Source organism: Oryctolagus cuniculus, chromosome 9, assembly GCF_964237555.1.
Source record: "Oryctolagus cuniculus chromosome 9, mOryCun1.1, whole genome shotgun sequence".
NCBI classification, from domain to species: Eukaryota; Metazoa; Chordata; class Mammalia; order Lagomorpha; family Leporidae; genus Oryctolagus; species Oryctolagus cuniculus.
The window spans coordinates 82,284,421-82,308,985 of record NC_091440.1 but is presented as its reverse complement, the minus strand read 5'-3'; the positions used below and the strand labels follow the sequence as shown (position 1 = coordinate 82,308,985).

Here is a 24,565-nt window from a genome sequence, read left to right as displayed (position 1 = left end):
AAACAACATTTATTTCCTCAGAGTTCTGACAACTGGACATCCAAGATCAAGGTGTGAGCAAGGTTGGCTCTGTCTGAGGCTCTCTCTTCGGCTTGTAATTGGCTGTCCTCTCCCTGTGTCTTCACGTGGGCTCCCTCTGTGGTCTGTGCCTGTCTCCTGTTCTAATAGAGCCACCAGTCCGACTGAATTGGGGTCTACTCTAATGACCTAATGTAAACCTCTCTGTGAACCTTATCCCCAAATACAGTGGCATTTTGCATTCTAGAGGTTAGGACTTCGAGTTGGGAATTTGGAGAGCACCATTCAACCCTTAAGACACATCTCTGGTTCAGGTGGAACACACAGAAGTGAGAGGACAACTCCATGGAAGGAGCCTGGTGGGACAGTCCCAGCCCGGGGCCTGGATGTCCAGGCTACCTTTGCTAAGTGATGCTGAGCTCCCAGCCAATGAGAAATTCCAGCTTTTGACAACTTCGATTTTATTCGTGCTATCCCTCTCTCCATTTTTTAAAAAAACATTTTTAAATTAATACAAACAACAGATTTCTTGTACTTAATAGATGCAGTTCTAAGCATACAATGATACTTCCCTCCCTCCCTCTCTCCCTCCTCCTTCCTCTCCTTTTTTCTTTTTTAATTTTTGCAATAACAAATTTTTAATTTACTTGATAATCTGCTTAGTGAAATGAGACAGACCCCAAAAGACAAATATTGCACATTTTCTCTAATTTGGGTAGCTAATTTGTGGAGTACAAAAAAACCTTAATGTCTATAAGTGAAATTGACCTCTGGGGATTTGCTTGTTGTTTATAGCTCTTGTCCCTCGCTCTTTGCATGCTTTGTTTGATCATTCAGTTATGCATTTAGTAAATGAGTCTGGAGCCCCTGCCACATGCCACTGGGTATTCCACAGGGTTGCTCCCTCTTTTGCAGCTTAAAATATATCAGTAGAGGCTATCGATAAATATGTGAACAGCAAATAAGCCATAAATTGTGATATGTGTTGTTTAAAATGAATGCATGTGAAAGGGGCAGGAGGCATTACACTTTTGATAAGTATTTTTGGGGAGAAGGAAAGGGTTCAAATTATGGTTTGACTCTTATCCTGAGATAAAATATTACTTCTTAAATTTTGGCCCATTATTCCAGGCTTGTCCCAACCATTTATAGGCAGGATTTTAGCTCCCATTTATTAATTCCCTCTCACCTTCGATTTACTCCCAAATGTGATAAATGTGACACATGTGCCTTCATCCAGCTCATTAATTGAAACATCCAGCAGGTCAGAGTAGCACCAACAGTCGTATCCATTAGTTATACAGCTAAAGGTCTCCTGATCAAATACAGGATAAAGTGGGACTCTAATTAGAAATATTAGCAGGATTACAGCTGCCCACTGCTAAGGTTTCTGTATCACTAGCCTGAGTCTTAAATGTTCCTCTGGTTGTGCCACATTTAATCACAAAGGGCCTTTCAAGTTGTCTGCCTGATGACTCTTAAAGGTCAAATCCATTTAAAGTGTCTTGCTCATCCTGGGGGACATGAAAGTTGTTTTCAATCTAACCGGAAAGAGCACCACTGGCAAAACAGAAGGCTTGTGTTTGTCAGTGCCAGGGCTCAAGGCAATGTCCATTTTAAATGGGCACCTGCCCACACAAGGTCACTCTAGAAACCAGAAGCAGTGTGGGTCCAAGGCCGGAACTTCACCCAGACTAACTGCAGGGTGCCCCCTCTTTTTACTCTGAGCACCTTTGGCTCCAACAACCAGGTCTGCACTTGCTGCCCTGGCTCAACCTGTTCCCCCACAAGACAGTCCCCACGAGGATCCTCTGCCGTCACACCCCGGGTTTGAATGGGGAGACACCTGCCTTCTTCCAGCTGCCAGTCCACTGAGCTGACTCATTCCAGCTGGGATGGGAGTGCTGTCATCAGATTCAGAAACCTCAGGATTGAGTGCATGGCACGTTAGCCTTGACTGTTGCAAGGTTACCCATCCGGAGGCTACCTCGAGAGAGCAGGTGTGACAGAGAAATGTTTGCAGAGACTTTCAGACCTGACCTTTGATTTAGCATTTGCCATAGCTTGCCAAGGTCCTGGAGCAGAGAGGTGCTATTGTGAGCACTGGTTAACGTGGATGTTATTTAACACCAATTTACACGCCCGTTTGTCACTTTGCATTACACCATAGACAGAGTAAGTGAAACTGCAAGCAGATGTGTTCATTCATTCATTCATTCAGTGCTTCTTGAGCATCTGTCACATGCCAGGCATTGTCCCAAGCAGAGAATAAAACAGACATAACCCTTATGCTTGTAGATCTTATATCTGGGCCAGGCCGAAGCCAGGAGCAGGGAACTGAATCCAGGTCTCCCACAGGGGTGGCAGAGATGCAACCATTTGAGCCATCAGCACTGCTCCCCAGGTCTGCGTTGGCAGGAAGCTGGAATCAGGAGGCAAAACCAAGAATCAAACTCAGGCATTGGCAGGTGGACCGCGGGCATCTGAACCACTAGGCTAAGCACTCGCTCCTAAATCTGTGTTCTTGATTGGATAAGGAATGAATCCCAGGGTTTGTATCGATATGTATCTGGGTGGGGGAGAAGGGTATCTACACACACACACACACACGATTGCTTTATAAAACTAGGAAAGAAGTTGAAACATCCATGTTTATGCCTGAATGTAGGTGTGAGAGTAGTCTGCCTGACGGAGAACACTTTTGTGGTACATTGTGCAATCTGTTATTAGCAATCAGTCCTACAAGTGCCATATTTTCATCCTCCATGGAAAGCATCAGGGTTGGCTCCAGGCCAGAGTGGCTTGAAATTGGAATAAGCACTCTAATTCTTTACGGATTTCCCCTACACCCACATTTCCCTACTTCAGGGGCTATCCCATGGGTGGCAGGTGGTTACATAAGCAAAACATAGGCTGCTGTTTTTTACTTCCTGATGCCAGGCTTCTTTTTCAGGCATAGTTGGCCTGCCCTGGGCTCCACTTGCTCCGCTGTGGGCACTCTGCATCCTGAGAAACCTTGAGAATTTTTTCACTTACCAAGCAAGCACTGCTCTGCTTCCAAGTGTTCGCTTAGGTCAGACCCTAAGGGGCAGATTGAGTGAGGAGATCAGGTGTAGGTGACGCTGTGCAAGGCAAGCGTGGCTCAGCCTGTGCAGTCCCAGCATGACCGTGGCCGTCTGCCAGCCTGCAGGTTACTACAGGGAGCACCACACACGTGGGCTTCAGGAGCAGTGTTCATCCAGAGCAACTGAATACAAGTATCACTGCTTTGCGCTTGGACTCGGATCGACAAAACTTTAGTTGGTCCTGAACAAAAGGTTTGCAAAAACAAGAACCACGTTTGGAGCCTCCTTTAAGTAGTTTGTATTTAAATGCCTCCGATTATTTTCCTGTGTCAAATTCAAAGACATTGTAAGCAGGACCTTCATATGATTTGAAAGTGTATTAGGGGCCAGCGCCGCGGCTCACTAGGCTAATCCTCCGCCTTGCGGCGCCGGCATACCAGGTTCTAGTCCCGGTCGGGACGCCGGATTCTGTCCCGGTTGCCCCCTTCCAGGCCAGCTCTCTGCTGTGGCCAGGGAGTGCAGTGGAGGATGGCCCAAGTGCTTGGGCCCTGCACCCCATGGGAGACCAGGAGAAGCACCTTGCTCCTTCCATCGGATCAGCGTGATGCGCCGGCCACAGCGCGCCAGCCGCGGCGGCCATTGGAGGGTGAACCAACGGCAAAAAGGAAGACCTTTCTCTCTGTCTCTCTGTCTCACTGTCCACTCTGCCTGTCAAAAATTAAAAAAAAAAAAGAAAGTGTATTAGGACACTTCAAAAGGTTCATGGAAAATGGAATTAAAAGGTGTTTCCTTTGGTGGAAAAAAAATTTAAAATCCATACAAACAGGGGAAACTTTAGGAGGTTCATGGAAGATGTATAATTATGGAAAAAGAAAGTATGCATGGGCTTCAAAAATTCTCACCAAAATAATCTTATCTTTAATTCCATTTTCCAGAAACTTTATTTTAAAAGATTTATTTATTTATTTGAAAGAGTTACAGAAAGGCAGAGGCAGCGAGATCTTCCGTCCTCCGGTTGAAGTGCTCTTGTACTAGTCCAGTGTCAGCTGCTGTAGAATAAAACCCGAGGCTGAGTAATACACAGAGGAAAGAGGTTCCGCTCGGTTCGGGAGGCTGAACTCCAAGCTCAAGCTGCCGCACCTGTGCAGCCTCCGGTGCGGACCTCGTGTGCATGGCGTCGCGGTCACAGAAGTGCATGCATGAGAGGTCACGTGATCAGACAGGAAGCCAGAAGGAGGCAGGGGCCAGGCTTGTTCTTTCAAGGATCCATTCCCACGGGAGCTTGGCGGGGTCCCATGAGAACAGCATTGGTCCCTTTTGAAGACAGTGCTCCAGTGACCATGTGCCCCTGGGCCATACCTCTGAAGTACTCCACCACCTTCCAACTTGGCCTCACTGGGAACCAAGATTCCAGTTCATGAACTTTCAGAGGACAAACTGAAACCCTCCAAACCATAGCACAAGGTGTATTAAATAGCTCCTTTTTGGAAAAAGAAAGCCTCAGACTAAGACGATGTGGTGGGTCTGGCACTGAGGCATAGTGGGTTAAGCAACCGCCTGAAGTGCTGGCATCCCTTATGGGCGCTGGTTCAAGACCTGGCTGCTCCGCTTCTGATCCAGCTCTCTGCTATGGCATGGGAAAGCAGTGGAAGATGCCCAAGTGCTTGGGCCCCTGCACCCATGTGGGAAACCCCAAGAGAGCTCCTGGCTCTTGGCTCTTGACTTTGGATCAGCCCAGCTCTGGCCGTTGTGGACATCTGGGGAGTGAACCAGTGGATGAAAGACTTTCTCTCTCTCTCTCTCTCTCTCTCTCTCTTTCTCCCTGTGCCTCTGCCTCTCTGTAGCTCTGCCTTTCAAATAAATTTAAAAAAAAAAGACATAGTGGCGTTTCTTGGTTAGAGCTAATGCTTTGTGAACCATCACTAGGTAAGAATATTACAGGAGAACTATGCCTTGTCATGGGCAGGTGTCTGCAGAGCACTGTAAGGTTCATGGACTGTAAGGTTCAGACCTGCATCTGCTCACTCTTCTGAAGCCTAAGCATTTGGCATTTAAGGAAATTCTGCAGTAAGAGATTTCAACACTAATCTCTAGCATCACTCAGATATTTTAATTGGAACAAGATATTCCACACTGTCATCTGATTTTTAGCCCTTAGTTTGTATTAAGCAAGTAAGGAATCTCTTTTCTATTATTTCTAGAAATTTCTACACAAAATCACTTGGTAGATGGATAGCAAGACAATATATTTTATATATTTAATAAACAGAATACTATCATACCCATTGCTTCTGGGCTCACCTACAAAGATAAACCTCATCTTAAATTTCAATGTATTTATTCAATAAGCATGTTTTAGAATCTATGTGCCAGGCACTAAGCTAGATGCCAGTAATGCAGAAACGAGGGGCACGGCCTTCCACTTCCTTCCAGGAGCTTAAAGTTCAGTGGCGAGAGCAGTTTTCTACAGCTGAAGCACGGGCTCGCAGGAGATTAGACAAGTAGGAAGAGGTCTTGTGTGACAGTCAAAGGTTGGCTTTTTCCCAAGAGTGAGGAGAACCCTTGAACACTATGGCAGCCACACGGAGGACATGGAAGACTGAGAGAACATTGGACTGTCGCATTGGGCCAGGTGAAGACTTACAAGTACCTCCATTAAGACCGTGATGGTGGGAATGGAGACAGAGACAGATGCAAGAATTGTTTCAGAGGTAGAATTAACAGGGCTTGCTGAGTCTTTGGATATGGGGAATGAAAAAAAAGGAGATTATTGAATTTCCAACTTGAGTAACTTAGTAAATGGTGATATCATTAGGGCAACAGAAAAGAAAGTAGGAACTAAGGAAGGAACGTGATGAGCTCAGATTTAGACTTGTTGGATTTCAGGTACTTAAGGAGAATCTGGGTCAGGATGGGCAATCCAATATAGAGAGGTAACGCATGGAAGTGGAGTGCCTCATCTGAACTGGAGACACAATTTGAGAAATATCAGACAATCCTGGTGGTCTGGGTTTTCCAACAGACATCCTAGGCAAGTGTACATATAGGCAGGAAAACTTCATTCGTTGTGGAACTCTGGGTTACTCTTCCCATTACAGGGATGGGCAGAGGAGGAGCCCTTAAAACCATGAGACCAAGTGGTCACAGAGGCTGGAGGAGAACATAAAAGGAAAATGCCCAAAGGAAGCCGTCGCCAACGATGCCAGAAGCTGCCAAGAGACCAAATAAGGGGAGCACCGGAAGTTTCCTCGGGTTTAGGCATCGGCGGTCGTGACACACTCACTTGTTTGCAGTGAGATGCAGGGGCCGTATGTTGGAGGATGTGTGAGGCTGAGAAAGGGAGACAGAAAGGATAGTTTTTAAGAAATTTGGCTGTGAGGGGGAGAGCGAGTTAAATATGTAAACATGACACAGAAGTCTTGTGTGCTGTTTTATGAGAGGCTACCACATCTGTAAAGCTGGTTCTGCCAACCTGATTGACCAGGAGCAGCAAGGCAGCAATACCCTCGACCCTTTATCAACAGCCAAGTCCCCAGGCTCTCAACAGTGTTGGCTTGAAGGACACAAAAGTCCAAATTTTCCCATTGCAGTTCAGTCCTCTGTAGACACCTGTCCTGGGACTTTCCCATACCTCCCATTCTTCCTAAGAAGACAAAGTTTCAGGATCGTTTGAGAGCTGTGATGGCAGAGTGGACAGTGAGAGAGAGAGAGAAAGGTCTTCCTTTTGCCGTTGGTTCACCCTCCAATGGCCGCCGCGGCCGGCGCACCTCGCTGATCCGAAGGCAGGAGCCGGGTGCTTCTCCTGGTCTCCCATGGAGTGCAGGGCCCAAGCACTTGGGCCATCCTCCACTGCACTCCCTGGCCACAGCAGAGAGCTGGCCTGGAAGGGGGCAACCGGGACAGAATCTGGCGCCCCAACCGGGACTAGAACCCGGTGTGCCGGCGCCACAAGGCGGAGGATTAGCCTAGTGAGCCGCAGCGCCGGCAAGCAGTCTTTAGTAGAAGCAAAGCCCTGCCTTGATTCTGCTTCTTTCACATGGGTGTGAAATCATTCCTATGAGAAGTGTCTCCTTTAACATGCAACGAGTAACAGATGGACACCCAGCTCTCTGTCTCATGATGAATGAATGTAGGGGCATCCATCTGTTACTCAGGTATTTGGGGGCATGTAAAAGGACACAGCCTTGTAGTGCATCCAGTTCTCTCCCGGTGGGGATCCGGGATGTGTTCCTTACAGTTTAGGCTAGAAAGTTCCACCTACATCGTGCGTGAATTTTACTGCCTGCCTGACACAATGCGCCCCTCCCAGCTCTGCGGGATTCTCACTGTGTCTTCAGAGCTTCCTGCGGTTCCCCACACCTCTCATGCACTGCCTGTCTCGCCCGTGCACAGCTTCTGCAGTTTCTAGGCCTACAGCACACGGCAGGGGAGGAGCCCCATCTGCCCCTGGTGTGGCCAGAGACTGTTGGGAAAATAAAAAGTCAGATACTGAGAACAGCAGCAGCGTTTGCTTCCATCTTCCTTTCCTTGGCTCTTCTCCCCCCTTGGCTTCCTGCTTATTTCCCATCATGCTTCTCTGGCTCCAAACAGGACTTTGTTCAAACAGACATCTGAAAAAATAGGACCAGCTTTTGCATGGAGATTAAAGCCCTGCGGGATCCAGGCTGACGTCAGTGCCTTGCTCTGACGCCTTGCCATGGGGGAGAATACAGGGGACTTCAACAAGCTCTTGGAGGTACTGGTGTTGTGGGTTCATGGGGTAGGAAGCCACTTGCAGTGCCAGCATCCATGTCAGAGCACTGGCTGCTCCACTTCCAATCCAGCTCCCTGCTAATGTGCCTGGGAACACAATAGTGACCCAAGTGCTTGGGGCCCTGTCACCCACATGGGACACCTGGATGGAGTTCATGGCTCCTGGCTTTGGCCTGGCCCAGACCTGGCTATTGTGGCCATTTGGGGAGTGAACTAGTATATGAAAAATAGTTCTCCCCCGCTCCCATCTCTGTAATGCTGACTTTCAAATAAAATGACTAAACCTTAAAAGATTACTTTGATGTAAAACTTTGACATTCATGCACAGTCCTTTCATAATACACATTTTCCCAAGAATTTTTTAAAGACCCCTGATTGCATAGATGTCCACATTTTTTGCACCCAAATAAACTGATTTTCAATTCTGTTTTACACAAACTTTTCAGAGTTCTCTCGTGTTTGTCCATTCATTCGTTTACCTGCATCACTGTTCATCCACTAATGATTTCCTGAGTGCCCCCACGTGCCCTGTGTGCTGTGTTCACTTGTAGACTCGGATCATAGGGAGTAAAATAGTGACGAAGATAAACATGCAGTCAACTTAGAGAAACTGATAGGCAGAAAAGCATATTGAAAAATAATTACAAAATTAAGTGCAAAAGTGAAAAATGTGCTATGAGCCATCAAAGAAAAGGAAATGTAGCAAGAGGAAATTTTTAACCGTGGTTCTGGATTGAGCCCAGGGAGGATGCCTCTGAAGAGGTAATACTTAGATTGGTGGAAGGGGAAGTAGGACTGGGCCAAGGGAAGAGAAGGGAGAAGGGCCTCCAAGCGGGTGGAGCAGCACTGCCAAGACCCTGAGGTGCAAGAGACCAGGCACCTGGAGAAGAGGAGGTGGGGAGAGTGCAAGAGGCAACGGAGGAGATTGGGAGTGGCAGCCACACCGACCCTCTAAACCCTGGAAACAGGAAGTGTGAGGTCCGGGGTGCAACAGAGGGAGGAGCCTGGAGAGGAAGGTGTGATTTAGCTGTGTCTGATGCCACTGAGATGCCATGGAAGGACTGAGATAGGCCCACTGGCTCAGGGCAGGCTAAGGCCCCCTAGGCAGGAACGTGGCCCAGAATCCAGCTTGGAAGGAACAAAAGGGCGGGGGCTGGGAGAGGAACTGAGGGCCCGGTGTAAAGGCAGTCAGGGTGGTACGGTGGCAGCCGGCAGGAAAGGTGGGAGAAGAGGAGGGGTTTGTTTTGCTTATTACTTGCTTGGAAGATGAGAGGTACTGAAGGTACGTGCTAGGAAGGAACGGGTTACGATGCAAGAGACTGATGTGGCTGAGGTCCCTGGGAAAGGAGAAACGGGCATCAGGAGATGTGGATGCAGTGGCAGAAAACCTGGGAGCGTGGGAGCGTGGCTGGCTGGTGCCATCTAGGAGGTGAAGGCGCCCCGTGGAGGGAGGCAGCGAGGCTGTGCCGTGGCCAAGGCAGACGAGGCTGTTTCAGAGAGCAGGGAAGACCTGGTGGGGAGGCTACTGCCCTGCACCCTGCTTACCTGCTGCCCCCTGGGTCCTGTCGACATTCTTAAAAAGCACAGCAGTGCCCCCACCCCACCCCCTCATCCACAGTTGCATTTCCTTCGGCTTCCACAATCAACCATGGGCCAAAACTATTAAATAGGAAATTCCAGAAATGAGAAGCCTGCATGTTTAAAATTACATACTGTTCTGAGTCGCTTGATGCAATCTCCTTGCCGTCCTGCGCCATCCTGCCTATGTCCAGCGTGGCTGCACTGCATACGCTCCCTGTCCTGTACTCACTCAGAGGCCAGCCGTGCTATCAAGTGAGCCGACACAGAATCGCAGGCCTTATATTCAATTAACCTACAGGGTTCCATCCTCGCCTGGGCTTCAGGCATCCCCCGGGAGTCTTGGAACTTTTCCCCTAGAGATAAGGAGAGACTGCTATATATAAGGATGAGGTTTTAATTTTGTTTCCTGTGCTACTCCAAATGCCAGCGTACCACTCTTTAGAATTTCCCCAGCTCCTTGCTACTGTGACATGGGAGCAAGTGCTTTCTGCTCCGGGCATCTGGCTGCCTGTTTTATTTCAGATGAGTTTCATGCTCCCTCCCTCCTTCCTTCTTTCCGTATTTGCCCCTTCAGTTGCTTGTACCTTCAGGCCTCATATTTGAAAAATTCGTGATGACTTTTGTGTCTTTTTTTTTTTTGGTGATTTTTGATTACTGTATCTCACCGTTCAGTCTCCCTTCCATCCCATTTTTGCAGAACATGTTAGGAAATTGGAACCTTTCATGCAAGCCCACTTACAAAAATATGCAAATACTATGCCATGCGTTTCTTGGTGTTCTCTGCTCTTTCTCTGCTCACTCCCCGCCCTCCCTGCCCACCCCCACCCCCTGCAGGCAGTATTTGTGGCAATAACTAGACTGTCTGTGAGGTCTTCCGGTTCCTCCTCTCTTCCCACCCCGGCTGCACACCTGGAACTCGTCTGGCCCTTGCTGCTTTTGTCTTCTGGCTTCAGGTTATATGCAGTTTCTTCCCTGTGTGTCATGAGCCTTGCTCTCTTTTCTCCTTTTCATTTTCATTCCGGACTAGGAAATCATTTTTCTCCAGAAATTCTACCGCCTTTTTCTTTCTTTCAACAGCAGTCTGAAACTGGGGGGCACTTTGGAGGTACGGGTTGTCTTCTCTGGGGTTCATAGATTCATGCCAAGCACCTGCAGGAATCAGGAAGGCGAGGAAAGGAACTGTCATTGTGTGCCTATTTGCCTGCGTTAGATGCATGTCTTAGCCTCCTATTAATCCTTCTGCTACTGCAGATAGGAATCTTGTTCCCACTTGACAGACAGGTAAGTGAACCAGTAAGATTCAATGAGTTTTGAGAACCATTTCAGGACTGACAGCTGAGAATGGAAAACATCCCTCTTTCCTGCCCCAAGTTCAAAGTGGCTGACGGTTATCCTGGTGCAGGCTCTAGACCCTGATGAAGTAGATATCCAGGTATGGCTGGGCCTGGCTCCCCTGCAGGGCTGCCTACTTCCTCAGCCTCCTGCAGTCAGGCCTCTCCAGTCTTGGAGTCCAGATTTCACCAGCAGGTGGCAGTGTAGCCACACTGCAAGAGAGCAGAGGGCCAAGGGAAAGAACCTGGGGATAAGCCTTTCAGAGCAAAGGTGTTCAAACTTGAAAGACATAATCATTTACTGAGATGAAACGGCATGTAATTAATCATTTTTAAGTGACACTTCATAGCATGTCCAGTGTCGTGCAACCACTACTTTCTTCTAGTTCCAAACACATTTTAAAATGTAAAACTCCTTAACCATTAAGCAGATCCTCTATGAGCACAAGTCTCTTCTCCTATAACCAGACAGCTCCTGACTCCAGCTTCCTGCTAATGCGTTCTCAGAAAGGCAGCAGGTACTGGCTCGTGATGGGTTCCTGCCACCCGTGTAGGACACCAGGACTGAGTTCAAGCTCCTAGCTTAGACCTGATGCAGTCCCAGCATTTGCAGGCATTTGGGGAATGAACCAGTAGATGGGAACTCGCTGTCTCTCTCTCTCTCTTCCATCCCCTCTTCTACACCCTGCTCCTGTCTCCCTGCTTCTCCAATAATAAGTATATAAACAAAACTTGTGATGATCTTCAAGCATTCCTGGAAGCTGTGAACCCCCCTGAAGGGTAGCTGGTGTCTTGGGAGACAGATAGTAATTTGTGATTTAGGCACATGCTCTGGAGTGAGTCTGTAGGTAGGACTGGGAGGTCCATTAACTTAGATAGGAAGTAGCACATTTTACCTTCTGCTAACCTTTAACCAGAATGTAGTGTTTTCTTCAAACTACAGCAGTATTCGCAGTGTCTGTGACCTTGCTACCAATAGAAGTCAGTCACGGGTATTTTCAACACATTACAGTTGTTTTAGCTGTACTGATGGATTCTTATGCTCAGTATATACCCACCCACCTCTGGATCATGTTATTTAATGTGGTGTTAAAGAAAACAGGCATATGCAATACCACAATTTGGGGTCTGTCTGTAAAAAATAATTTAATAACTGCCTTTCAAAATAATTGCTGTTCTTTATAATCTTATGTGTCCCATTTTATTCACATAGACACATTATTCTGAGAAGGCACTCATGGGCTTCACCAGACTCCCAGAAGAGCCCATGGCACAAAAACAGTCAGAAACCCTCTAGTGCTACACTGTCCAGTAAAGAAGCCACTAGCCACTGGAAGTTATTGTGCACTTCTCAATATTTGTTTATGTGTTTATTTCAAAGAGCAAAAGCCAGAGTGAGAGCATGGGGGAGAGAGATCTGCCACCCACTAGTTTATTCCCCAAATGACCACAACAGCCAAGTCTGGGCCAGGTCATAGCCAAGAGCCAAGGACGCCATTCTGGCTTCTCACTTGGGTGTCAGGGACTCAAGCACTTGAGCCATCATCTGTGGCCTTCCCAGGTGCATTAGCAGGAAGCTGGATTGGAAGCAGAGCAGCCAGAACTTGAACCTGCACTATGATATGAGATACTGGTGTGTTCCAAGCTGCAGCTTAACCCACTGCGCCACAACACTGGGCCACACTGTGCACTTGTAGATGTGCTGTAATACACACACCACATTTAGTGTGTGTATTTTTACTTTTAGTGCAAAAGGAATATTAAACATCTCATTAGCTTTCATATTTATTACATGTTGAGATGACTTCAGCCCACAGGTTAAACAAAATATGTTACCAAAGTCAGTGTCACCTGTTGATTTTTAATTTCTTAAATGTGTGGCTCTCATTGCATTTTGTTGGACATCAGCCTAGAGTTAGTGCTGAGTTCCAGTCCTAGCTCTGAACCATAACCAGTGTAACCCCCAGCCCTGTTATGATCATCATTCTGCCTTGCTCTACCTGTGAGACCCGTTCAGTCTCAGTGTGCTCGTGTGCCACAGAGGAGCTAAAGCCAGAGGAGGCAGCAGCCGTGTTCAGTGCCCACAGCCTTTTGATTGATCCATTCCTCACTCTGAGAAACACTGTGTCAGCTTGCCTTTCATTCAAAAGTCCAAAAGAAGGCCATCCCTGGCCCTTTGCCTTCCTCTTCAGCTACCCCGTGTTTCAGTGGATGCAGACTTTAATTCTGTATGTGAGAAGTCTGGGACGTAAGAATTCATAGGCAAAGGAGAGTTTTCAACATAATTCCAAAGTATAAGAAAAAGGGGAAAGCTCCCTTGGGGAGCAAAAAGGTGGAAAATAAGTCTGGAGGGAGGGCGGAGTAGTGAGCCAGCCCCGGTTGCCACCCATCCTGTCTTTACGCCAAGAGGTGGGAGTGACCAATGGCTGAGACCAGGCAAACCACCAGCACATTCCTGGAGCTGGTGAGTGGCCACTTAAATGGCAGGACACCCCTGTGCATGCCCCTGCACCAGGAGCAGGGAGTCCAGCAGGCTGGAAAAGGGTTGGTCTTCAAGGGAGAAGAGCCCAGAAGGGACCACCCACCCTCTTATTTGTCAGATTCTTATGGAGCCCCACGCAACTGGGAGCAGAGCCCCCAGGGATACAAAAACCCTTTCAGCCCCATCATTTCCTTTGAGATCATGAACCGACTTTATGTAAAGAGTGGGTAGGGTAGCATCACGTACGTGCCCCTTCTACGTGAGGAGAGAAATAGGTCAAATGCAGAAGTGGATCACTGTAGCCAGTACCCCATGGGGCAGGGGTTCACCCAAAACTGTGGGCTTGGATTTCTCCATGGCCAGCACAGAAGGTCACATTCATGACCCTCCCCTGCCCCCTCCATTTCCTTGGGCGTCTCAGAGTGACCTCACTCAGCCTGACGATCTGCAAAGATCATTACTCTGCCCCTCGCTCTGACTCCCGCGCTGAGTGTGTGGCGGGGCTGCTCGGCCACGGGCCTGCCACCCCACCCTCCTGCACAAAGCCTGCCTGTCTGCGATTTCTCAGCCTTTCCAAACAAACGCCCTGCAAAACTCTCTCTGTCCTCCAAAATACACTGGCGCCGGCACAGTTGCCCCTTCTTACACGTCTCGAGGTGGGGAAGGTGATGGATGTGCCTCTGCTGCACTGGCGTCGGGGGTGGACCACAGCAGGCCCCAGGGACTCTCCGTGCCCAGGAGGCTCCGGGAACAGACAGGCATTCTGCAGACTTGAAGGTGCGATCTGTGATGCACAGCAAGGTAGACACTCGTTAAAGCTGCGGTTCCAAGGGAAGGGATGCTGTCTCCGCCTTGAATCCTCCGGTTCCATGGTGCTTCCTCTCGGGGACAATGCACTGGCTTCCGGCTGTGGTCTGTCCCTGGTCTTGTCTAGATGTGTGCTTGCTGTTTTCCTCTAAGCTGAACAAAGCACTTTGATGCTGCCTCATTAAGTTCACAGCAGACGACTTGATCATTTCATATCGATTTATCGCCTTCTAATCCCCAATTATTTTTCAGTTTTGGTCATCTTCTCCTGCCGCGTAGCCGGTGTGTGCTGTCATTACACTCTTGACTCCAGTGTAATCCAGACATAACTGAGAAAGCCGATCAGTTGCCAACAAAGTCCATAACGTAAGGCAAAAACTTACATACAGTGATGTGTGACCTGGTATTCTGCTTTTCTCGTGCCATGGTCCCCCCATGTGTGGAAAATCAAGGCTCGCCCAGAGAGGCAGCTTGGGGATGAGCAGCAGTGTCTTCCAAAGTAGAGAAATAATTGGACCAAGGTCATGGTCTTCGGGTCACAATAAGAAACCAAATTAACAGTTTCCTAATTCTCAAACCCCCAACCTTTTTTGGTGCTTATAACTGTACTTACAACTGTAAATATGCAATTATAACTAGAAGGAAAAAAAGTGCAAATAAAATTTAAGTAGCAATATAAATGAATAATCAAAATTTCAAATTTTATGACTTTATTGATTTTGAAATAGGTTTCTTTTTTAAAAGATTATTTATTTGAAAGGCAGAATTATGGAGAGAGAGGGAGCTACAGAGAGAGAGAGAAAGAGAGAGAGAGAGAGATCTTCCATCTGCTGGTTCTCTCCCCAGATGGCCTCAATGGCTGGAGCTAGGCCAGGCCAAAGCCAGGATCCTGGAACTCCATCTGGGTCTCCCACATGGGTGGCAGGACCATCTTCTGTTGCTTTCCCTGGCACATTACTAGGGAGCTGGATTAGAAGTGGAGCATCTGGAATTTGAACCGACGCTCATATGGGCAACCAGCATCGCAAGCAGCAGCTTAACCCACCACGCCATTACACTGGCCTCAAAATTACAGATTTCATTAACTGTACATCGAAATGTACCTTTGTGGAAAAGTTGATCTGCTCCTTTATGACTTAAACTCTAATGTTTATCTTTGTGCATGAAATTGGGGACATCAGCGGGAACATTCACTGCTAGCCTTAGGGAGGTATTTAATATTTATCATCAAATTATAGAAACATCTTGCTGCACAAGGATTTTTACTGCAGCTATGAGATTGTCTTTTTTGTTTGTTTTATTGGACTGTCATTCATTTGAGGAAGAACCAGCTCTTTCTTAGCTCTCCTTTAGATAGCAAATAGTATTTGGGAAAGGGTGATATCAATTAATATAAACATAATTGCTATTTATCATGTTAAGCAGTTTCTTTTATTTTTGGTAAATAAAAATATACAAAGAAAATATCATTTTTCTTCTTCAGAAAGGACATAATATTTTATAATCATGTATTCATATTAACAGTTAGCTACTGTTAAAGTTACTTTTATAAGGATAATTCCAGGGCCGGCGCTGTGGCACAGCGGGTTAAAGCCCTGGCCTGAAGTGCTGGTATCCCATATGGGTGCTGGTTCTAGTCCCGGGTGCTCCTCTTCCGATCCAGCTCTCTGCTATGGCCTGGGAAAGCAGTAGAAGAAGGCCCAAGTCCTTGGGCCCCTGCACCCATGTGGGAGACCCAGAAAAAGCTGCTGGCTCCTGGCTTCGGATCGGCGCAGCTCTGGCTGTTGCGGCCATCTTGGGAGTGAACCAGCGGATGGAAGACCTTTCTCTCTGTCTCTACCTTTCTCTGTAACTCTTTCAAACAAATAAAATAAATCTTTTAAAAAAAGGATAATTCCAGGCCGGCGCTGTGGCTCAATAGGCTAATCCTCCGCCTTGCGGCACCGGCACACCGGGTTCTAGTCCCGGTCGGGGTGCTGGATTCTGTCCCGGTTGCCCCTCTTCCAGGCCAGCTCTCTGCTCTGGCCCGGGAGTGCAGTGGAGGATGGCCCAAGTGCTTGGGCCCTGCACCCCATGGGAGACCAGGAGAAGCACCTGGCTCCTGCCTTCGGATCAGCACGGTATGCCGGCCGCGGTGGCCATTGGAGGTTGAACCAACGGCAAAGGAAGACCTTTCTCTCTGTCTCTCTCTCTCTCACTGTCCACTCTGCCTGTCAAAAAAAATAATAAAAAAGGATAATTCCAAAAGTGTATGGAAAAATAGAATTAAAACGTTTATTTTGATGCAAAAGATTTTAAAATCCATGCATTTTTTCATAATATGCATTTTCTATGAAGTGTCTTTCTATTGTCCTTATTTGAATTTGAGTGTAAAAAATTTCTTGGGTTGCCAGTAGTATTTCAAAATCGGATAGCAAAGTTATCAGTGGTGTTGTGTGCTTCCGTGATAAGAAGCCATGGGGCAAACCTCCCATATTTTTTCTTTGCATATATGTGCATAAATACTTTATAAAATAGAAAGTGTGCCATGCCTTTGTTCTTAGAAATTAAGGCCAAATCTTTTCTCTTTCTTTCTTTCTTTCTTTCTTTTTTTTTTTTTCAAAAACATACAGACCACATTATCTCCTTTTAACTCTAGGTTAGTAATACCCAAATATGTAAGCCCTACTTTGAGAAGTCCATGAGAAGGCTGGATTAGGTAAATTTAAACTGCTACTAAGCTAAACAGAATCTCTACTCAGATGGAGGTTTACCCTGGCCACTAAAAGTCACAGGTGTGCCTATTTGGGCTTTTGATCTTTACCTTTGTAAAACTTCAGCTGGCTGACAGGTCCACCTTCTCCTTGGCTGCCGACCTGGGTGGCTGGGATGAATCTCCCTGTGAAGGACAGGGTCCCTCTCCTGCATTTACTACCCTGACTGTGGAGTTAGAAGAACATTCTGTTGTATATCCTGCATCCATTACTTGCTGTAGATCTGCTCCTTAACAGTTGTCATGTGCCTTTGGTGTTCAGCTAATCCTTGCAGGACACCTGTGTGATAAGCACTACTCCACAGACAAGGAAATCGAGGCGACCACCGGATGGCTGACAACTGTGCCAACACCTTGGCTTCTAAATGAGAGAGCAGGGACTTGACAGTGGGAGGCAATATCACTCCCCTTCTGATTAATACCCTCTGACTTTTAGGTCTTGGAGTCATTGTTCAGTTGTGCGGAGCAGGATCAGGGGAGAAGCTCAGTTTTCATTTGGCCAGGGTGGAGGCCTGGATTAACTGGTGCCCTCATTCAGGCTTGTTCTAATGATATCTCATTGCCAGTTTTAGAGAAGCATCAGCAAGTGTGCCCCTCTGTTCAGCTTTGTCCATGCAGCTCCTCTGTGATACAGCCTCGCCCAGGGTTTCTACTTCCAAGGTGGAGCGCTCATTCAATGTCTAGACTCAGAACAACGCCTTGGATGATGGCAGGCCTAGGGAGGGGCCTCCGTGTGCCGGGCAGCAAGCAGGTGGATTCCGGGCTCTCCTTCCCCCTCCCCTGCTTCTCAGTGTCATTTATTTTCTTCTCCTACTTACATCCTACAAGGTCTTTCCCTTGCACTAGACCAGCATCCACTGCTTTTGTTCTGGCCCTCAGTTCTTTACAAACCTCCTTGGCCAAGGAGCTAAGCAGGGAAGAAAAATTGGGTTCTGTTGCTATTTTTTTAATGAAAATCATTTTAGGAGCCATGGGTTTTTAGCTTGTTTATGTCCAAATCTGTGCAACAATGAGCTCTGCCTAATGAACTTTTGTTATATTCAGAAAATGTAAATGTCTTTCAGTTCATTGAAAAATACATTTGTAGTGAACAGTAGTGGAGTCAGTGTTTTCAAAACCTGCAGAATCCTTTATTGTGGAGATTTGTGCATGGGGGCTGGATTATCTTAAGGGAATGATTATTGCACTGTAGGCTTACAACAGGAACATTGTGTGGCATTGTGTCTTATTTTTCTCTTCTGTTTCTTAGAATGGGCTAGGTCAGCCCGAATTGTGCATCTAAAGCAGGTCAAAAGAGAAGTTTGTTATTTATCTTGACACTTGCTCCTTTAGGTTTTCTCTGACAGGCCTCCTAATCATTCTACTGCTTAAAGAAAAATGAAACCCTTTCTCCTTACTTGTCACCATTGATCTCAGCTGCTGTCTTTTAACTCAATCCAGAAAAAAACTTAATTTGATTTGGAGCAATTCCTCTTAAGACACAATGTATACTAATGGGAATATCATATATTTAATGCTTCTTTGAAATTTGAACCTACTGATCAAAGATTGATAAAGCAATTTTTTTCCTACATTAGGTGAGTTTCTTTTGTCTCTTTAGGATGCTAGCAAAGCATCTCTCTTCCGCCTAACGTTCTGTGAGTGAATGTGCACGTCACTCTATGACAGTAATCACACATATATACTCACATGCTCTGCTCATAGGGACAGGAGGCGGACTCTAATCCTAACCCAATCAATCAGGCGCTTTAAAATCATTAGGTAATGGCTCTCGATGTTGGCAAGCGTCCAGATGGTATGCCTTGCTTTGTTTTCACATTTTTTTTTACATCACACATTTCAGTCTTGAAAAAATAGTCTAAAATGCTAGGAAAGTGTAAGTGAACTATGAATGAAAACACAAACCAATTGCATGTCTATTGCACGTTTTTTCCCACAGGCTGCAAATAACAGTAGGCAGGCATGACAAGTCTGGTCATTCACTTTCTCACTCAATGTGTGTTCATCACACATACCGTGTGCTGGGAGCTGTAGGGGATACAGCACTAAGGAAAACAGCTCTTCTGGAGGGAGTGCTGGGACATGTGGCTGTAGTTAGAACTGAGGTAAAGGCCACAGCCTGTGAGATACAGTCGGTGCACCCTCTGCCACCTTCATCCAATTCAGCTGCTCTGCAAGCTGGGACATGGGCCACCACTTGGTCACTGCCTTCTTGAAACATTGTGCTCTGCGGATTGCCTCTTGCACCACCTGGGACTCTCACTACCCCATTGGGTGTCTTAACCACGAATAGGCACCCTTCTGCATAGGGAGTCCTGGGCTGGGCTGATGCAGCCCCTCAGCGGGAGGTCCACATACTGAGACCATCCCCCTTCATAACTTGGAAAGAGAAGTTCAGGCTAGATTTTCATCCTTACTCGCCCCACCTCCATGCCACGCTAGGCACCCTCGCGGAGACCACAGCCTGCATAGGGCATCAGATTGACTGAAAATAAGTTTATAGGTTTCCTCAGGGTGGGGCTGCCAGCCCCAGAGAACAGTTCCTCGCCCAGGATAAATCGGGGCAGGAGGGCAGGGAGTCTGTGAGCCGGGGAGATGGGAAGCATCTCTGCTGTTGATCAGGAGGGCCTGAGTGTCTCTTCCTGAACTTTCTCCAAAGAACTTGGTTCCCGTGATTCTCACCTGGCTTATGATTTTTAAAAACTCGTGTGAGTTAGGATAAATCACTCAGGTTCTAAAATTTATTATACTTAAATTTTACCAGGTGAAAGACTTTGAGCTTATTTTATGCCTCTTAGAACCTCCATTTTCCTACCTGTAAAATGGGGCTAATAGTACTTTGTAGGCTTAAAGAGCAGATTAAATATGTTAAAATGCATGCTTAGCACAAGATTATTATTATTCCATAAATGGAGGTGTTATTGTTATGACTTGTCTTAGGCTACTACTTTCTGAGTCTTGTCCACTTAGTACCATTTTCTGAGGCCTTCCACTTAAATTCTGCAGCAATTCCTGTGTTCTTTTTCTCAGCCCCTAATTCTACGCCTATATCCTATATTAAAGATTTAATATCCTATATTTAATATCCTATATTGAAGAGTCATTGTATGTCCTTAGAAATCTTTAAGGGAAGATCCCTCATGTTTCCAGGTGTGAAAGCTTTAGGTCATTTTAAGTGGCAGCTGAAGCCAGAATCAGATTCAGGTTTTATTCTTGTACCAGCATTTCAAAGTCCCTCAATCCTAGTTCCTATTCGGACTAAAATTTTTCCTAAGCCCCCCAGAGAGAGAGGAGACAAAAGGATAAGTGTTTTATCCCAGCTTGCAGCAGGTGTCATTCTATTTGATTTGCAGGCCTTTCAGCAAAACAAAAGGCCTTTTCTGTTCTTTGACAATCTGTGCTCTCTTTAAAGGTGCTCCAATGAGAAAGGAGGCAGACACCAGGCAGGTTTCAGGTTCTGACAGACTGGGCTCCTGGTCGCCCATTTACTCTTCACAGGGAGAACTCCATGCTAGGAAAGACATCCCCTTCTATGTTGCATTTACATTTTTCTGACAGCTTCCTTTGAAATGCACGGGGCATTCTAGCAAGTTAGTATGTTTACACTAGTATTTAAACATCTTTAAAGCCAGTCGAAGTCTCATTTGTGAAGTCGGCAGAGAATCTCTGTATGTTTGAGTAGCAACATTGAATAACATCCTTGCTTATTTGCAGCTGATTGTATATGTCTCTAACTTGCTATTCCTAAGGAGTTAGCATTGTGTTCAAAATACACATCTTAGTGCCATAAATGGTACACAAATGCACTTCACTTAACATTCTGTTGTGTGGAGTCACTAAGGGTTCAGAATAGTAAAGACTGATACAGCTAAGATGTAATGAAGAGTTTACTATGTGCAGTGAGCAGTTTCCATACATTATTCATTTACTGGTTCCAACAACTGAGGAAACAGGTACAGCTCTCAGAAAGGTCATGGAAATGTGTATTATGAAAAAAATTTGCCTGGATTTCAGAAATGTTTTACACCCATATGACTTTATCTTTAAATTCTATTTTCCACCAACTTTTTTTAAATATTTATTTATTTATTGTGAAAGTTGGAGTTACAGAGAGAGAGGGAGAGACAGTGAGAGATCTTCCATCCACTGGTTCACTCCCCAGATGGCCACAATGGCCAGGGTTGAGACAGGCTGAAGCCAGGAGCCAGGAGCTTCCTCTGGGTCTGCCATGTGGGTGCAAGGGCCCAAACACTTGGCTGCTGTCCCTGGCTCATTAGCAGGGAGCTGGATGGGAAGTGGAGCAGCTGGGATTAGGGATGCGGGCATCACAGGTAGGGATTTTACCTGCAACACCACACAGCACCAGCCCTCCACCAACTTTTTGAACTCTCTCTGTATTACTGCCATTCTACAGATGAGAAAAGTAAGGTTCAGCAGGGCGGATAGCTTGCCTTAAGTCACAAAGCTTGTAAGGGCTGGTGTCAGGTAGAATCTGAGCACCAACGTGGTTGTTAATTCCAAGGTGTTGTGCGGCTTTCATCTCATGTAAAATCTTTGGGTTCTGTTTCACCCAGAAGCCATGCGTTCAAAGTACAGGTGATGAAAGAAAATGAGCCCCCAACTCAGGGATGGGTACATTATTAAAAGAATTCCGGGCCGGCGCCGCGGCTCACTAGGCTAATCCTCTGCCTTGCGGCGCCAGCACACCGGGTTCTAGTCCCGGTCGGGGCGCCGGATTCTGTCCCGGTTGCCCCTCTTCCAGGCCAGCTCTCTGCTGTGGCCCAGGAGTGCAGTGGAGGATGGCCCAAATCCTTGGGCCCTGCACCCCATGGGAGACCAGGAGGGGCACCTGGCTCTGGGCTTTGGATCTGTGCGGTGCGCCGACCGCAGCAGCCATTGGAGGGTGAACCAACGGCAAAGGAAGACCTTTCTCTCTGTCTCTCTCTCTCTCTCTCACTGTCCACTATGCCTGTCAAAAAAAAAAAAAAAAGTGCTTTATATCCATAAAGTGTCTGAGGACATTTCAGGAAAGAGTGCAAAAGTTCTATTTCATGTTGCAATTTTTTCAATTCTCTGTCTTAAAATAAGCACATTCTACTCTTTCTCTTCCTTTTTGCAAGCAATCGGTGAATCTCGGAAGTCCTGTTTGTATGTTGGTTCGGGGGTGGGGATGGGGGAAGGTGGTTTGCCCAACATCTGTTATGTTAAATAATTATTAACATGGCTTATTAATTTTTTCAGAAAACATTCATCATAAATGTCATGGAGAGGGGAAGGATCCTGTGGTTTAGCAGGTGGTTGGTCAGATCCCACCTGCTCAAACACAGCCTGTCATGATGAAAATACAATACTCTTCTTGAATCCCCTTGTCAAGCTACATGATAACGTGAAACAAAGCGAAGGGAAATCAGGACACCTGGTAGCAGGAATTCAGGCAGTGAAAAGCTATTGTGCAGCATGCAATCCCGTGCTCCTGGTCCTTATCCTCCCGCTCACAAATAAAATAAGTGTCACTGGGCTCCGTGATTCTTAAAAAGGAGACGTTGGAGAAAACAGCTCGGTGGTGGAGTCCGTGCCATTCTGTAACCCAGCAGACCAAGCACTGGGCACTCACTGTTCCTCTGGGGTGCCCCTCCAAAGACTGCATTTCTAGGAGGGGGAGGCACACAGCTGTCTGCTGGTGATCCAGTTTCTACACTGCAGCGGAGCTGCTGGATGGGGCTTTTCAGAGCGAAGCTGCAGCTAGATGCAGGGTGCAGCTTAGCCTACCGCAGCGCGCTGCAGTCGTGTGTGTTTCGGGGCCAGACGCCAGGGGAAGTAGCAGCCAGAGCAGCCCCGGGCTGCTCCCAGAAGCTTTTTTGAATACATAGGAGTCGGGAAATTCCTCCTCCAGCCCAGGCGGAGACCAGGCGAGCAGTGGCTCAGGTTGAGACTGGGGCAGGGGGCGGCGCTCCCAGCCCATCCCTGGGCCCCAGCGGTGGCGGCTGTGTGGGCAGCGAGGCCGCCCGCCCGCACCGCGTCCGTCCGGGAGGCCAGCCAAGAAACCCTCCCTCCCAGGAGAAAGCGGATCCCAGTTCAGGTGGGGACTTCCGTGGCACTGTACCTGGCTGAGCAGAGCATGCGGGCAGCCGGCGGCAGGCATTTCTGGTTATGGCAGCCCAGAAATGAAAGCAGCAGTGGCCACCGCCTCTGAGGGCTGCGGGGAGCTCAGCACCCAGCAAATAAGAAGCAAGTCCTGGCCCCAGAGGAGGAGGAGGAGCGGCCGAGCATCTCTGTTGCGCTCCTCGGTGTCCTTTAAATGACTTGGATCTGCAGAGCCTGCCACTCGGCTCCTGACCCCTGGCTTACAGCGCTAACCTGTGACGGGCACATCTCCACGCCCGGTACCTGCTCCTCCAGCAGCTTCCACTCCTAGAAGCTCCTTTGTATGCTGCAGACATGGCCAGCCAGCAGGATTCGGGCTTCTTTGAGATCAGTATCAAATATTTACTGAAATCCTGGAGTAATAGTGAGTAACAGAATATAACCTTTTTGTTTGTTTGTTTGCTGGATGTTGCGTAAGGTTGGTTGGAGAATTGAAATCTCCACTGGACACACATGTTTGTGACCCGAGCAAGTTTTTTTTTTTTTTTTTTTTTGGCTTCCATCTGCTGTGAAAAATCAAAATGTCAGAGACTGAACTAGCGTTGCTTAAGTGCAAAGGGTGCAATGGAATTACAGTAGATTTTTGTTTGATTAAATGTTCAGGGGACACAGCCCTTCAGGCCCTGGTAGGGCACAGAATCAGGCATTCTGGGTTGCATTTCCTGCTTCGGTGTTTATTTGGTTTGTTGAGGCTTTATCTGAATATTTTGTGAAGCACAGTTGAATCAAAGGGGTGTGGCAGGCTTCCGAGGACTTCATAATTGTTTGATTAGGGCATTGTCTGAAGAGAGAAAAGTGCTTCAGAGTCCAAAGCCCAAGATCCATCCTTGTCGTGGACGAGACAGCTGCGGACTCCTTTCCTCTCTTCCTTGTCGGTGGGGATGCTGTTCAGAATGGCATTTCATATTTGCGTGTTCAAAATCCTGACGTGTGCTGGGGTCCGAATGCGTGCTTTTCTGTAATGTACACAAGGGAGGTGCTGACCCTGATCGTCGATTACGTGCTCATAGAGCGTCCTGGCTTCCGAAGTGCCACTTGTGACCTACATGAGGATGTTAGCCATATGCTGTTTCAAAAAGGCATCCTCTGAGCCATCGTGGATCCAGAATCAGATTAGAATGGGGCCTTTAGATGATCAGTGATGCCCTGTCTCTTCTGAACACTTCACAAACAAACTCCTCTCCATTTCCCCAACAGCCTTTGTGCTTGCTTTGGATAAAAGACCATCCGGTATCACAGATCTTTAATGGCTTTCAATTATTTTAAAAAAATGCTTTTTCCCCCAAGAAAACCATTGACATTGTATTATGTGCATGCTAATTAACCTACCTGTGCTCCAAGAGCTGGCACTTAGTTGCCTCCTGCACAAATGACCTGTAGCCTAGATTGTTCTTATGTAAACAAAACCTGGGCCCGAGAACCTGTGTCATAATTGCTTTGAGAAAAGAGCCAAGGTACTTTCAGCCTAAGGGATTCAGGAATGTGCATCTCTAAATGCTATCCACCTAACCCATTCCCACCCCCTCTTCATTCTGTACCATTGTGTGCATTGTGGGGCTTGTCTAAAACTGTTTTTCTGCAAGTGGGAAGCCACTGGGAGTAATCCTGTTGCCCAGTGTTCCTTTATTAGTGA

At 47.1% G+C, this 24,565-nt stretch overlaps 1 protein-coding gene and 1 long non-coding RNA gene across 7 annotated transcripts in view; one reads left to right on the top strand and one right to left on the bottom strand.

Annotated features, from left to right (window-relative positions):
- Positions 1 to 24,565, top strand: part of FRY (FRY microtubule binding protein) — a 492,126-nt gene that overhangs the window by 192,569 nt on the left and 274,992 nt on the right. For 2 of the 6 annotated variants that reach the window (XM_002720581.5, XM_051831816.2), the window contains exon 1: positions 22,680 to 23,296. The exons of 3 other annotated variants lie outside the window; for them this stretch is intronic. In XM_002720581.5, coding sequence (XP_002720627.2) covers positions 23,227 to 23,296 — 70 coding nt within the window. In that variant the 5' untranslated portion in view covers positions 22,680 to 23,226. Of the gene's footprint in view, positions 1 to 22,664; positions 23,297 to 24,565 lie in introns of those variants that run through there. One more of the 6 variants, XM_070049051.1, reaches the window with a different exon arrangement.
- Positions 639 to 22,969, bottom strand: LOC138843832 (uncharacterized). Its single transcript, XR_011378856.1, has 2 exons — positions 22,892 to 22,969; positions 639 to 2,440 (listed from the first exon to the last, which is right to left on the bottom strand). It is a non-coding gene; the product is annotated as an uncharacterized lncRNA (long non-coding RNA).